At 38.9% G+C, this 13,928-nt stretch overlaps 1 protein-coding gene across 2 annotated transcripts in view; it reads right to left on the bottom strand.

Moving 5' to 3' along the window:
• The window catches only part of SHTN1 (shootin 1), a 56,306-nt gene that overhangs the window by 33,516 nt on the left and 8,862 nt on the right, over positions 1-13,928 (bottom strand). For both annotated transcript variants that reach the window (XM_054637074.2, XM_077182829.1), the window contains exons 3-6: positions 9,234-9,294; positions 5,046-5,140; positions 2,676-2,844; positions 31-128 (exon numbers count right to left, since the gene is read on the bottom strand). In XM_054637074.2, the coding sequence (XP_054493049.1) occupies positions 31-128; positions 2,676-2,844; positions 5,046-5,140; positions 9,234-9,294 (423 nt within the window). The remainder of the gene's footprint in view (positions 1-30; positions 129-2,675; positions 2,845-5,045; positions 5,141-9,233; positions 9,295-13,928) is intronic.

The raw sequence follows: 13,928 nt of genomic DNA, 5'->3' as shown, positions 1-13,928 counted from the left end.
TGGTCTCGCCTTCCATGGTACAATACATACTTCTTCAATTACTTCTGCAAGTTTGCACCTCAGGTTTTCCAGTTCAATGGCCAAGGTCTTCTTTTCCTCATGAACAGATACGATTTGATCTCGCAGCTCTACGGTTTGAGGAAGGAAATGAAGAATATATTTGATTGGAAAAACAACAACAAAGGAAATATCACAGCAATGCAAGTACAGTTGGATATGAAACACCTGAACTATGTATCAAGCATCAGTTGTAACCAAGGAACATCCTCAATAATTTATGAGCTTTGCATAAGTGTCAAGTAACAGATCTATAACTGGGTCACAGTTTCAGATTTACTCTGTTGAGGTAAGCTCCTTGTTCAGGCCTGCTGTCTTTATTTGCATTTTGAATGATTAATTTCCTGCTATAACAGGGCCAATCCTGCCACCACAGAGGGTCCTCAGTCCTGCTCTTGAGACTGTCACATCATAGAGACTCTGGTATGGAGGCAGCAGAAAGAAATTTTTAAGAAGCATCCTTTAAAACAAATTAATACACTTCAATTCTTTTTGGATCGTGAGTTCTTGTCACAAGGGAAATAAACAAAACAACAGGTAGTTAATACTTGGGAGGTTTTCACAGAAGAAATTGTCCTGAACAGCTGCCAATTTATAGCCTTTGTAACATTATGTGAACAGAGTCAGAATATAACCTTTACTGATGGAAGAGCTAATGCTTGTAATTTTCCCCTCAGAATTTTTGTTCCTTAATTATTAAAATATGAAATAAATTAAATTCACAATGGAATAAAACATTTGATTATAATCACTTCTTAACAGGAGATCAGTTTGCATACATAATATATCAAGGTTTAGGTTAACATAAAATCACCACAAAAATCAAAATTTATTGATATATATTAGCTTTCAGTAAGTGCTCTCATTCACCACCTGCTTCCAGTATTTCACAGCACTGCTGTTCATTGAATACCAGCCATGAGTTGAGAAAATTGTGCCTAATCAATTGCAGATGATGATGATGACATGCTGGATGTCATTCTGGTAGGTCTCACATCTTCAAAATGTCCATTCTACACCAGCATCCCCCCTCCCAGCTCTGGAGCCTCAGATTTATTGTCCTCTAAATTAAAAGCATACACTTTCTAAAGTAAATAAAAAGACCTGTTTTCTCAGAAGATTCTTGATACACCTTGTCCATTTTATGGATCTGTGCTCTTCAGAGAAATTAATGGAGGAAAAAAGTCTCACTGAAATTTATGAGACGTGGATCAATTCTGGTTTTACAATACATGTATCAACCCCACTATGCAGAGAAGAAATCATATCCACAGACCACAGAGAGCCTCAGGTTTTACTACCTTATTTGTATATCCTTACAGAAAAGTGGTGGGAGATTAGGGATCATTCCAAGAAACATCCAATACTTTCTTGAATGGTGAGAAGGCTAAAGGACTTAGAAGATCCCCCAAATGCCACTTTTCATGCTTTAATGAATTGTTCATCAAGACAGAAAGCAGATACATCAAAACCTTTCTTCAATATTTCTCTAGTTTGACCCTGCTACTCTCCCATCTGATCTGCAGGCAGTGTTTATTCCCTAAATGTATTCTAGACACCTTTCTCCAGTACAAAAGTCTCACTTCCCATTCTGATGGGTTGCATGGTGTGCATCACACCATTTGCTGCCTGTTCTTGCATCTAGAGGATGGCAAACTGATTACAGCAGGGTACTATGACACCCTATTTCTTCAGTGGGATTGTTTCACAAGCATTTTTACAACACACACCATTTTCCCTCAGTGATACTCTGTACCGCTCCTTACAGCTGCTGCTTTCAAAAAGACAACAATTAACAAGGTCAAACTGAAAAGTTCAAAAAAGCTGTACTTAAACATCATGTGGTGCTCCAAGTTACAATAAAAAAAAAAGTGAAAGCCTTTTTTTTTTTTAAGAAGTTAAACACTTTATCTTGTCACAAAATCCAGAATGTTGGCATTCCCCTTTTATGGATACTATGACACAACAATATAGAAAACCATGGTGACTTCATCAAAGGGATGAGAAATAAGACTGATTTTGGACAATGGGAATATTAACTGCCTTTCAAAAAAGAACCAGAAATTTCTGAAAAAAAAAAAAAAAAACAAAAAAACACAGCTCTGTCTTATCAATAGATTTCCATGTTCTCCAGCTGTGTTGTTTTACCCAGTACAACAGTCCCTCTTTAGGCTGTTTGTTTGGTAAGCTCTGGAACATGAATGAAGTTTGTGCATACAAAGGTACATAATGGAAACAGAAATGGAGAGTTCTGTCTGACAGGCTCTGAAATAATGACATTGCAGTTGAAGATGACCTTGCCCTTCTACTTAACTTTTATTTTTTTAAGGGTTTTAGGAAATGTTTCTTTTACTGATTCAGTAGCATTGAACTCTCTTAGCTGGGTAGATCTCATTTTCCTATTGCATTTAACTTCCTCTGCAGGCTGTGTATCCCCCACCATTTATGTCACACACTACCAGCCCTCCATGTTCTCAGCCATTCCTGGAAATCCTTTGATTCTGACCACTCCCAGAGGCATGACTTGGAACAAGGCCAGTCTCTGGTCCAAATCAACAGTGCTGTTCTTCAGACAACTCCTGCCCTGCAGGTGCTGTAGGATCAGCAGCAATGCTCACCTTTTATTTGCTGCTGACAGTGCACAGAATTGCATGGTCCAGAGGTAGCTTCTGTATCCGTGGATGATTCATCCTCATCAATGTTAATCTCTTCAGTGATAATTTCTGGGCCCAGTTTGGCCATACAAAGCATACTAATCCTTTTCAAGGTTTTATTTTCTTTGTTCAGCTGAAAGGTGAGAAGTACAAACAGTAAGAAGCTGGTTAGTCTGTCTTTAAGCTGCTGGGCAAGAGAAAAAAAAGTCAACTGTTTTTTGTCCTTTATCATTAAAAGATCTATCAAAGAAGTCAAAAGTAACATTAGATTAAGTTCCATTCAACACTAGAATGGTCTGAAGATGGGGTGGTTATCCACTTTTTCCTCTGAGAGGTTTCAATTCAACGTGATGCTTTGTCCATGCCTTTTTTCCCCTCTCTGGTACTTCTGTTTAATAAATACTGTGTAGGTTTAAATCAATCACATCAACTATCAAGCTGGCTTAATGCTACACAGGCTTTGTGACAGCTGCTTCAGCTCCTCACCTTTAAACATGTACCAGGAGTCCCAACTGAATGACCTGAAGAAGAGTTTGTGCTCCTGAAAGCTCATCTGGTTTTCCAAGTTGGATCAATTGGTTAAATAAAAATCCTTACCTTCTCCTATATATAAACTACAAATATATATAATAATATATAAACAATAATAATAATAAAATAATATATAAACTATATTATATATTATCTAATTTTAATATATAATTATACATAATATATTATTATATATGTTATATATTGTATCTATGAAATAGATATCATATATATAAACTACAAATACTACCACTACTATATTCCTAGTCACAACAGACTTATCTCAAAATTCTTTGGAGTTATTACTGTAGATTCAACATACATAAGATGAGAGCCATCTCATGAACCAATTCTTCATGGGTCTGACCACAAGTCAGAAACCACTTTGGGCTGGATGCCTGAACACATGGCTGGCTGGTGGATGGTACACAAGAGATCCTACATAGCACCTCGGTCTTGATCAACAAAAACTCAACAGGAATCACTGCAAATGTTTAATTCTCTTTCACTGTCCTGCATCCAGACACCCCAGGGGTGTTCAGGTAAATGTCAGGGTGACTGCCCACCCATCAGCCAAGTATTCCCTGTGCTCAGGTTTAAGGATGAAACTCAGTTTTCTACTAAAGACACACCATGTGCCAAAGTCAACACAGACTTCAGAACTCCAGTATGCATCTTCAAAGAAAATATACACAATACAGCTCATCTGACCCCAAATTTTCACCTGAACAATCATCTCTGACCCCCCTTATCCTCAGCCTCTCAACTATGGGAGATTCATTCAAGGATTTATCTCCTTCCTAAGGAATGAAAGTGAGACAGTGGGGAGAGTGGTGTGAGAGCCCTACATGGTGCAGCCAGCTCACAGACAAACAGCCCCACAGAGCAAAGGGAGTCTTTGAACTGCCCTTGTCCCTGCATTACAGGGAAAGTGCAGAGAAGAAGACAAGTTGCATAAATGTGTTCATTTTCTTACTTATATGCTGATTGTCTATCTTATGAATTCTAATATAGTGTCATTATGCAAACAATTAAGTAAATACCTCCAGAAAGTACATTGCTAATGCATCTAAATTAAAGTGATTTCTTGCTGGTGTGATTTTTACCATATCTAAGGATGTACTTTGGGCAGGGAATGGGGAGGGAGGGGAAAAAAAAAAAGAAAAAAAAAAGGCAGTCAGCATTGCTAATGAAATTTGGTTCAAAATTGCTGTAATCCATTTTCTGATGAAGTGGCTCAGATGCATTTTACACAACCAAAAATATATAAGAGAGATAAAAACATTCTTTAATAATAATGCACTTCTGATGAGATGGAATATAGAAAATTACACACTTGCTAAATTCATCAGACTAGACGCAATCAACAGAGCAGTGGAGGTCACCTTTCCCCTGCCCTTGCTTTGCTTTCATAAACAATCACCTGAAATGTAATGCAGTGGTTGACTTTTTCCATTTGATTTAGACACTGAAATGCTCATTATTGTTTTCACACAGAGGAGTTCTAAAACTTATTTTCCATTTAACCTAAATGCATACGAAAGCTAGAGATCAGGATGCTGGTCCATGAAAATAGAAACTACATTAAAATGGTTTTTTTTTCCTTTAAAGGCAGGAATGGTGTTTTGCATCTCGCATCTGGCTGTTAGTTTTTTGCCACTTCCAAACTATTTCACAGCTCCACAAGACTATACAGAAATATATAAGGGTCATGAATACAATCTCAAGTTTTAAATAAATAAATAGGTAAACAGGTGAATAAATAGATCAACAAAAACCCAGCATCACTATAATTCTTCTCACCTTAGAAGCCAAAGCCTCAGCACTTTCACGACATGTCTTCTCAATTTCAAGATGGTTCTGAATACAGTTCACTTCCTCAATAACCATGTGAGAAACTAAGGGAACAGTTCAAAAATTAGTCAGTATTTTCCTGAGATTGACACATGCTTCCCATGATCAGAAATAGCATATCTTCTTCTGCTAACTTTCATTGTGAGCATTTCAAAACACAGGGAAGAACATAGATAATCTCCACAGATAGGAACTGTTCTGAGCATTGGATATTGGAGTTGTTCCTTTAAGCAATTCTCTCAAGACATGTTTGCAGCATTAGAGGGGCAACTGTAGAACTGAGCATAAACTTATGGAAGCAGAGGACCAGCAGGAGCCTCGTTGACAAACCTCACTCATCATCTTTATTTCACTAACACTTGAGGATTCAGAATGACACCTTTAGGATAATCCCTTAAGAGATGTTCACAAAGTTCCTCTCCACTTTCTGGTCTGTTTCTCATTGCCAGTCTCTTTGTGCTTGAGTAGGCCCCAAAACGAGCACCATGGTCTCACCTACCTCCATTGTTCACAACACAGATTTCAACACACCCACAAAAATCTTCCCTGAAACCAAGACTGGGCTATCTGACTGCAGCTGGAATGCATGGCTGTACATCTGATGTCACAGCTGGAGGAGCAAGTGCCACATCTGTGCTCTGCTCTTAGAAAATCCCTATTACAATTGTGGGTACACATCACTTTGCCAAAGACAGGCAAAACAGTGACCAAAAAGTTCTGGAACAAATTCTGTTTTGTAACATGGGAGACCAATGGGAATCAGAAAGAATTTAAAAGCACAGATACATTTTATCTTGCAATTCCACTCATCTCCCATCAGTACATATGTACTCTTTATGAGTGTTCAAAGTCTTAAGGGACAGGTTTAAGACTGCACAGGGGAGCAAAGCAGAAAACCCCAGAACAGTTTTCCATTTCTCAGGCTCATGGATGCAATTCCCCCTTGGCTCCTGGCACACTCATCCCATCCCAAACAACAGCCTGGACCCTAATTCTGCAAGTCATTGCAAGGCACAAATTCCTCCTCAGCCCAGTGTCACGATTCCAATGCACAGAAAACTTACAAAAATGCACAGGTTACTTGCAGCTGAACAACACTTTGGAGCAGGAACAAGGCTGGAAAATACAGTGTAAATACAGAGGGATTTTTTCCTAGAATTTCTTCTCCTTTTCATCAAGATAAGCTTTAAAATCTAGGGATTTTATACCACTGGGTAGAAAACCCCCCTTGCCCTATTCCAAGAGTTTTGACCAAAGACTGAAGAGAGATATTTAAGCCATCTTTGATATACTGAGGTCATCTTAACAACTACAAAACAGGACTTCATGATAGGAAAAAGAAGGTCATTAACAAATGTTATTTATGCAGCTTTATACTTAGCATCCACTGAAGTTTTCATTATTGAAGTTTTGATGTTGCCAGAGGGAACTAGCAACACATTGGTTTGCTGAGTAGCTGCATGAAAGACCCAAAATCTACAAAAAATAAAAGGCAGGGAAGTGTACTGGTAAATCTTGGTCTAAAAACTATATTCACATGAAGTCTTCTACCAGCAGTGCAACCAGACCTCTTTCTTTGATTAACTTTTTATTTTCATTTCTCCTGGAGACATTATCTTCATTTTATTTTATTTTCATTTCTCTATGGAGAAATTATCGGCTCCAAACCTGTCCTACCAGCTGCTACATTTGAGAGACATACAATAGATACAATTTGAGAGAGGAAAAGTTTCAGGCAGTACCATCTCCCTGTCTCTTCTGGTTTTATTCTTCTGAGCCCTGGGAGCTTTGAGCAGTGAGATGCTTTGGGCTGGGTGAAGGAGCAGTGGAGATACAGAGCTGCTCCCATTTTACAGACAGCAATCTAAGGGCCTCAAGCAAGGCTAAAGTTGGGAAACAAGGATCAGGCTCTCATGGCAGAACTAGGGATTACTCTTGGTTCATTTAAACTTAATTAACCTGCAATTATGATTAACTCAGGGGAAAAAAGTCTTTCCAAATTAAATACAAAAAATATATTATTTCCTAAGTCTGCCCAAAGTTCTTATTATGTTAATATTAATATTCATAAAGAAGCACTAAGTGGCCTGAAACATCTCTAACCTTGACAGTTTTTTTCAGGGGTAATAATAATCCGCAGCAAATGCAGGCCAACCAAAAACCACTTAACTAATTAGTAGTTGCAGTCACCGAGAAAACATGAATCAACACTGTTATTACAAGTGGCACATTTGAGTGGCATCTAATTATGACTTGATGAGCACGATACTTGCATTATCAACATTACTACTGCATCCCATCAGGGACTAAAAGCCGCTGATGGCATTGACTGCGAGAAACTCCCCCTCAATGGTACCGCAGCACCCAACAATCTCCTTGGCAGGGGCACCCTCACTAAATGACATGTTAAGCATAATTACTGGTAGACATTGTAAATAAACAGGATTGGAAGTGAAAATTGTACCAAGTGCATAAGACACAATCTGACACATTGGAAGTGGCAGCCTTAATTGAGAGTTTCTTTGACTGCTCAAGATCATTTCAACTGCATTTCTCGGAGGACAGTGATTATAACTGTGGAGACAGACGGCATAATGGTATCAGCACTGCTGACAGAGCAGTGAATTAAATTGTATCTGCTGTTGTGTGAAAGCCTTGATGAGAGGTACAGATCCTTAGTGGTCTTATCATTATAACACAATGGTCATGTTGTCATCAACCTTGCTGGCTCCAATTGAAAAGAAATGATTGTGTGTTGAAGCTTTCCCCCCCACCACCACCTTCTATCTCTTGTGCTCAATAGAACCAATTTTCAGAGAGCTATGAAATCACGCAATAGGGCCTAAAATGCAGCTGCTTGGCATACAAACGGGGCCCCATTAAACTGGAATCACACACAATATGTGTTTATGCCAGGAGAACAAATAGAAGCTGAGTACAGGCCAAGTTTATTCACAGACACAAAGCCAATGTAGCTCTTCATCAATATAATTGCCTTTTATATTGTCGTTTAAATAATGGGCTCTATTATTGCTTTAAAATCCTAATATTCCTGGCATTTTATCACTATGTTTACAAGGTATGTCCTTTAAAAATGTGAAAGGAAGATAAAAGAAACCTATAAAATCTTACAACATCAAATATTACCTCAAATTTTAAGTCTTAACTACTTGACATTTTCTGCCACACTCCAGTATTCCTCGTATCATAACAAAAACAAAACCGGCAGCCGTTTTTCCACAGGAATTGTACTCCTTAGAGAACATTCTTGCTTACCTAAGATCATTCAAGGCAGTAGACAATTCCTGTTGATTTCAGATTATTTTCCATAATTGTATCACACGAACTATTATAAAACAGAAGTGAGCAAATTCCTCTTTAACACAGTCACACAAAAGTACAGACCATGTGATTTCCTTCTCCTGCATTAACTTCATCCACATTTCTGATGCTTCACCGTGCAGTTCACTGTACTGGCACAAACCAGACGTAACAGACCACAATCCCATTGTAATTGTCTCTTCTAAGGAGCTATTCCACTAGGATACTTCCACTCCCATTAGATGTGCTTTGTTGCTTCCAGACACCATACAGTTTCAATAGAACCATTACCATAAATGTGCAAAACTGAATATTGAGGTTCTCACAGCCCAGACGAGATAGAACTTGCTCTAAAAATTAGCACCTGAGAGCAGGTCGTCCTAAAAACCTTTCCTGGTATGTCTGTGCTTAAAGTAGTATTACTCCTTCATGAAAAAATTGCTATTTTAATTATTGTTATTATTATTATTATTATTATTAGGAATCTCAGCATCAGATCCCACTCACTTCAAGCATGCATCATTCCAAAAGTCACTTGCAGAATCCAGGTGAGACAGAGCCACCTTTGCACCACTGTATTTTCACCACTTTGCACCTAGAGGGTGACTACCCATGCCAGAGAGTACAAATGCTGTAACAGCATTTATTCTGACTACTGTGGGCAAAGTCTCACTGGATTAGCTCCTTAAACTCAGCTTTCAAAGAGAAACAGCAAGTGGACCTGAATCTCAGCATTCTTAACACTGCTGTAGAGTGTGCAGAACTATGATGATAACTGTCTACGTCAAGAAAATCCCACTGACATTGTCAGCTTACTTTTCTGAAACTCCTCCAGCTTTTTGACAGCCTCATCTCGTTCTTGCTTGATTTTGTCACACTGTAGGAAAAGAGAAAATTGAAATGAAACACTGATCCCAGTTATTTAATTAGCAGTCAGTCACAACATGCAAAATCAACCAGGATCAATTGCCAGCACAATAACGTACAGAAGCCTATCAAAGCATTTCTTTTTCCTTTCAGCCATGTAAGATCAATGGAAATTATGCATAAAAAATTCATTACTCAGAGTACTTCCCAGCCAAACTGGCACACTGTACTTGATTTAGGTTCTGATTCAGAGCTACTCTGAAAATATTTTAAAGAGACACTTTATCCAAAACTGAAATAAGCAGTTATCCATGTTACACCAACAGTAGAAGCAATACTCAGCATGTCAAAAATAGGCTTTAGGTCTAGTTTCTTTAACACAAACAGACTCAGAAAAGAGGCCTACATTTCTATACCCACCATGTAGAGGGAAAACCTCAGAGCCAACCATCAGGGACATGCTGTTTAATTCCATTACATCATGAGCATAGTTTCAGCTTTGTAGAGACAAAGGCACTCATTTCATGCTTTAAGGAGTTCCCATCACCTCAGTTTTATTAATTTTGTGGTTATTGCTAACACTACACAGGCCTGCAATCACTGATCTTATGATGGAACGGGTTCTTCACAAAGAAAGAATAAAACAGATGTGAAATAGAATTCTCTAAGAAAACCCATTCTGTAAGTAAATGAAAGAACTCAAAGAAATGAGTAAAATTCACAAGAGACACAGTCAGTGATTAACCACAGTGTGAAAAACACATGACCCAGGGGGAAGTATGACTGGCACACAAGGTGCCTTACACACACATCCTTCCTCACATGCGGCTGGGCATGTTCACAGCAATAAATCAACCTACAACCATGAGTTAACTTCTGGAAGAGGTCTGTGTGACTGAGCTCCTTACAGTGCAACTCCAATTACAAGGATGCTGGCCACTGGAACAGAACTGGGTAAAAAAAAAAAAAAGAAAAAGACAAAAAAATACCCAAAAAACCCTGAAATTATTTTGCTCGATTTTCGGTTTTTCCACATGAGGAGCCACTTTGAGTTAGCTGGGAAAGGAACCTGCTGTTAAGCAACAAGAAGGGGGAGAGTCTGATTCAAAGGCAGCCAAATTCAAGAGAACTCTTCTATCAGCTACAGAGGACCTTGGATGAGACCCAAAGAAGGATCTGCTCTCGGGCAAGGTGAGGATGCCCCTGGTGCTGGCTTGGGGCAGCTGATGGCTACCTGTGGGAGCAAAAGGAGCTGCACTCAATAACAACTCTCTTCTGATGGCACTGGGGTGATGAGGCTTCAAGGGACAGGGGCTGAGTAAGGGGACAGGTCAGTCACCAGCTGCTGTAAGGACTGTGAAACAGGGCAGAGCTGCAGAAGGAGCAAAGACACGCTGAGCCAGCAGCGCCAGACGAGGACTCACCATTTCCTGGGGCCCTGTTAGCAAATAACCTGGGAAGAGAATCTTGCAGAGGAGAGGTGGGGAAGGGAAATCTCTGCACGAATCTTGCTGCCCTCCCTCCGTTTCCTCAGAAAAAATCTGGGTTACCTTTGTGGCAGAAGTGCAGTGTAAGAGCAGGAGGCAGTGGAAGATGCAGAAGGTGTTTCTGGCTGTTCTGCAGAGCACAGTTCTGCCACAAAAGGGAACTGGTGGGAGCTGCTGCCTCCTTGGATTTCCCCAGAAAGACCCTGGAGCCACAATGACATATTTCACCCACACATGATTTTTCTGCACACTGCAAGCTTTCAGCCCACTGCACATTAAATGAGCAATTTAAAAACCAGAAACATTAACATTTTAAGGATCTGATCTGCTGTCCGTAGAAGTCGACAACTTTCCTACTGATGGAAACCTTGCTGTAGAGGACATAGCACACTCCCTTATCCCAACAACGGGAAAAACTCCTTTTAAAATCCTCCAGGCAGCAAAAACTCCTTTTCAAATCCTCCAGGCAGCAGGCTGTAAGGCAAAGCAGCTTTCCCTGTGCAGTCAAAGGGGAAGTTAAATGACCTATTCCACTTCACCTCGAGTGCTATTTGCAGAGAGAGCTCCATTTGGACCACGGCAAGCTGACTATTCTCCTCATAACTGCCACATTTCTCTGCACAATCAGGGTCTCTAGGCTTGGGTCTCTGCAGAGCAATTCCTGCTCCCAGTTGCAGTTTTCTCAATACCTTCCTTTTGCTGCTACTGTGCTTCAGAATGAAAGAAGAAGAAGAAAAGGAGAGTGGGAGATTGCTGCCCTTGCTGAAATGATCAATGGAAAGCACTTTGCCTTCTGTCTTGCAATCAGAGCCATGCAAGCAGAGCTGTTACAGGTCCTTCCAAAAAATACCCTGGTTTATCTTCTAAGCATTAGAAAAATTTGAGATTTTCTTTAACTATTTAAACTGTTTCAAATTTGAAATTTACACAAAAATAAAAATCCTATAAACTGTTTCATAATAAAAAAAAAACTCTGCCACCCTTTAAAATAAATTGACCTTACCTTTAAAACTGAAAAGTTTAAAAATCAAAATTTAGATGTATGAGCTGCTCCTAAAATGCTCCAGAGAAGTCTTAAAAGTTCATAACCATCTCACTTTTCAAAAATGCAGTTATAGGCATACACAATGGAATCATGAATGGACAAAAGTATCACTATTCCTAAATATTAAAAGGCAAATATCATAACATGACTATAAAATCTTCACTTTCCACATTCAAGCACATGGAACTGCTAAGGAGAAAGTCTCCATGTATTTACTAAGCTTTCCCTTTTCAGTGTTAAGGGATAACTCCAAACTAAAGAGTAACCTTGAATAAAAATTAAAAAGTTTGTAGCTCTTGGATTGCCAGTCAATTTTCAGTTTTTAACTTAAGAGTTCCAGCTTCTCTGCAAAGTAAAATAGCCCTTTATTCTATTTTATTTAATATATCTAGTATTAGTATTAGCAATCTAATATTTATACCACCATTATCTCACCTATAAAACCCTAACAATGTAAACAGAAAATACTGCAGTGCTGGACTGGCTACAGTGATAATCTAGCAGTACAAATACATAACATCTGTATTTTCAGAAATTAACAGTCCAGTTGCCACAGTTAATTTTGTGAATAACTCCATATATTCTTCATCTTTGCAGGCACAAGTTCAGAAGATTTGTCAATCCCACTCCTTTCAGATTTTAGCCTTCTAGGTAGCCAATACACAAGGCAATATTTTAATTTCTAGTTTCTTGTCTATTCTCTACTAACAGGCTGCTTTTTTGCCAACTATTTTGCACATAAGCTCCTACAGACTTCAGTAAAAGGCCTTCAAAGGGCAAAAACAACAGGGAGATTGTTCAGCCCAGATATTAAGATGCAAGAAGTTCACGTAGTAGTCATATAGTCAATTAAACCATTGCTAAGCAACACAAGACACAATTCTTTCCCATTTACACAGATTGTGAAATGTATGCAGATTTAATGCTTGCTCTAAAATTCTGAGTTTGGTGCAGTGCTCAAAAGTATCCAATGACATTTGCAGTACTCTACTCAGAGAAACAAGGAGCGTGTCATCAAGGCAGAGTCCCTTCCCCATTCCCACTTGGTGATAAAACATATAATCCACTCCATCCCTGTGCTTTAGCACAGCAAACACCATGAATGATGTATAGAGATACAGTATTACACCTACTGTTTTGGATAGCTGTTTTGCTTTTTTTTTTCCCCTACTGGCAGCATGACAAAACACTGTCAAAACCAGTGTTCAGAGTCATTTCTGTCTGATTAGCAAGTAGTCAAATATTTATTCATGATCTGACTCTGAATATGTCAGAACTGCATATTAAGTTACCCACATTTGTGTGCAGCTGAACATTTGTTATCCATTTTTGGGGGGCTGGTATGAATGTTTTGTTGGCTGCATCATTAAAAAAAAGGTGACCTAAGAGACGTAATCTGGCAATATAATTTTGCCTCCATTGTATCTAAAATTATTTAAAAACACTAACAAAAAATGTCTGGGGAAATGTTGTCAGAGACTCCACCAGTGGTCTCCAAATTGGCAGTTTTGCAAGGCAATGAGGAAGAGACATTGTGGATGAAAGATCTTGTCTTTTGCTCCTGAATTTTCAAGGTTATTAGCATCCCTTTCAAAGCAGCAGTGCTTTGAACAAAGTAACCCACGTAAAAGTCAATTTACTTCCTAATTTTAAGGAAAAATATGGAACAAAGAGCATAAATTTTCAAAAATTAAAATTATATCTCAAGTTACCTGCCCATTATCCACTAAGTTCCATGTGTCTGATGGAAACTAGGACAATTTCTGCATGCACAGCTCATCTTTCAGAGCCATACAAGCACAGCAGTGACCTAGGAAAGTATTCCACCAAGTGTACCAAAAGCACATACACACACACTGCTATTTAATTCCTCTGTGGCACTTTCCACACACACTCTGCAAGTCACCTGCTAAAAAAATTAACATCTCATTCTCCTGTCCACACAATTAATTATGTGACCACAATTGATACAGAGGAAGCCATTTGCTGACATTCACAGTGACAGACAGTGGCAGAAATAGGAACAGAAGTCACCCACAACTTCCCAGACCCACAAGCAGAGAAAGTCTGTGCTACATTTTTCCAGCAGCAGGTTTGATCCTGCAAAGCACA

This window comes from Agelaius phoeniceus, chromosome 9 (assembly GCF_051311805.1).
Source record: "Agelaius phoeniceus isolate bAgePho1 chromosome 9, bAgePho1.hap1, whole genome shotgun sequence".
NCBI lineage: Eukaryota > Metazoa > Chordata > Aves > Passeriformes > Icteridae > Agelaius > Agelaius phoeniceus.
The sequence above is the reverse complement of the archived record's forward strand: the minus strand, read 5'-3'. Positions and strand labels throughout refer to the sequence as shown.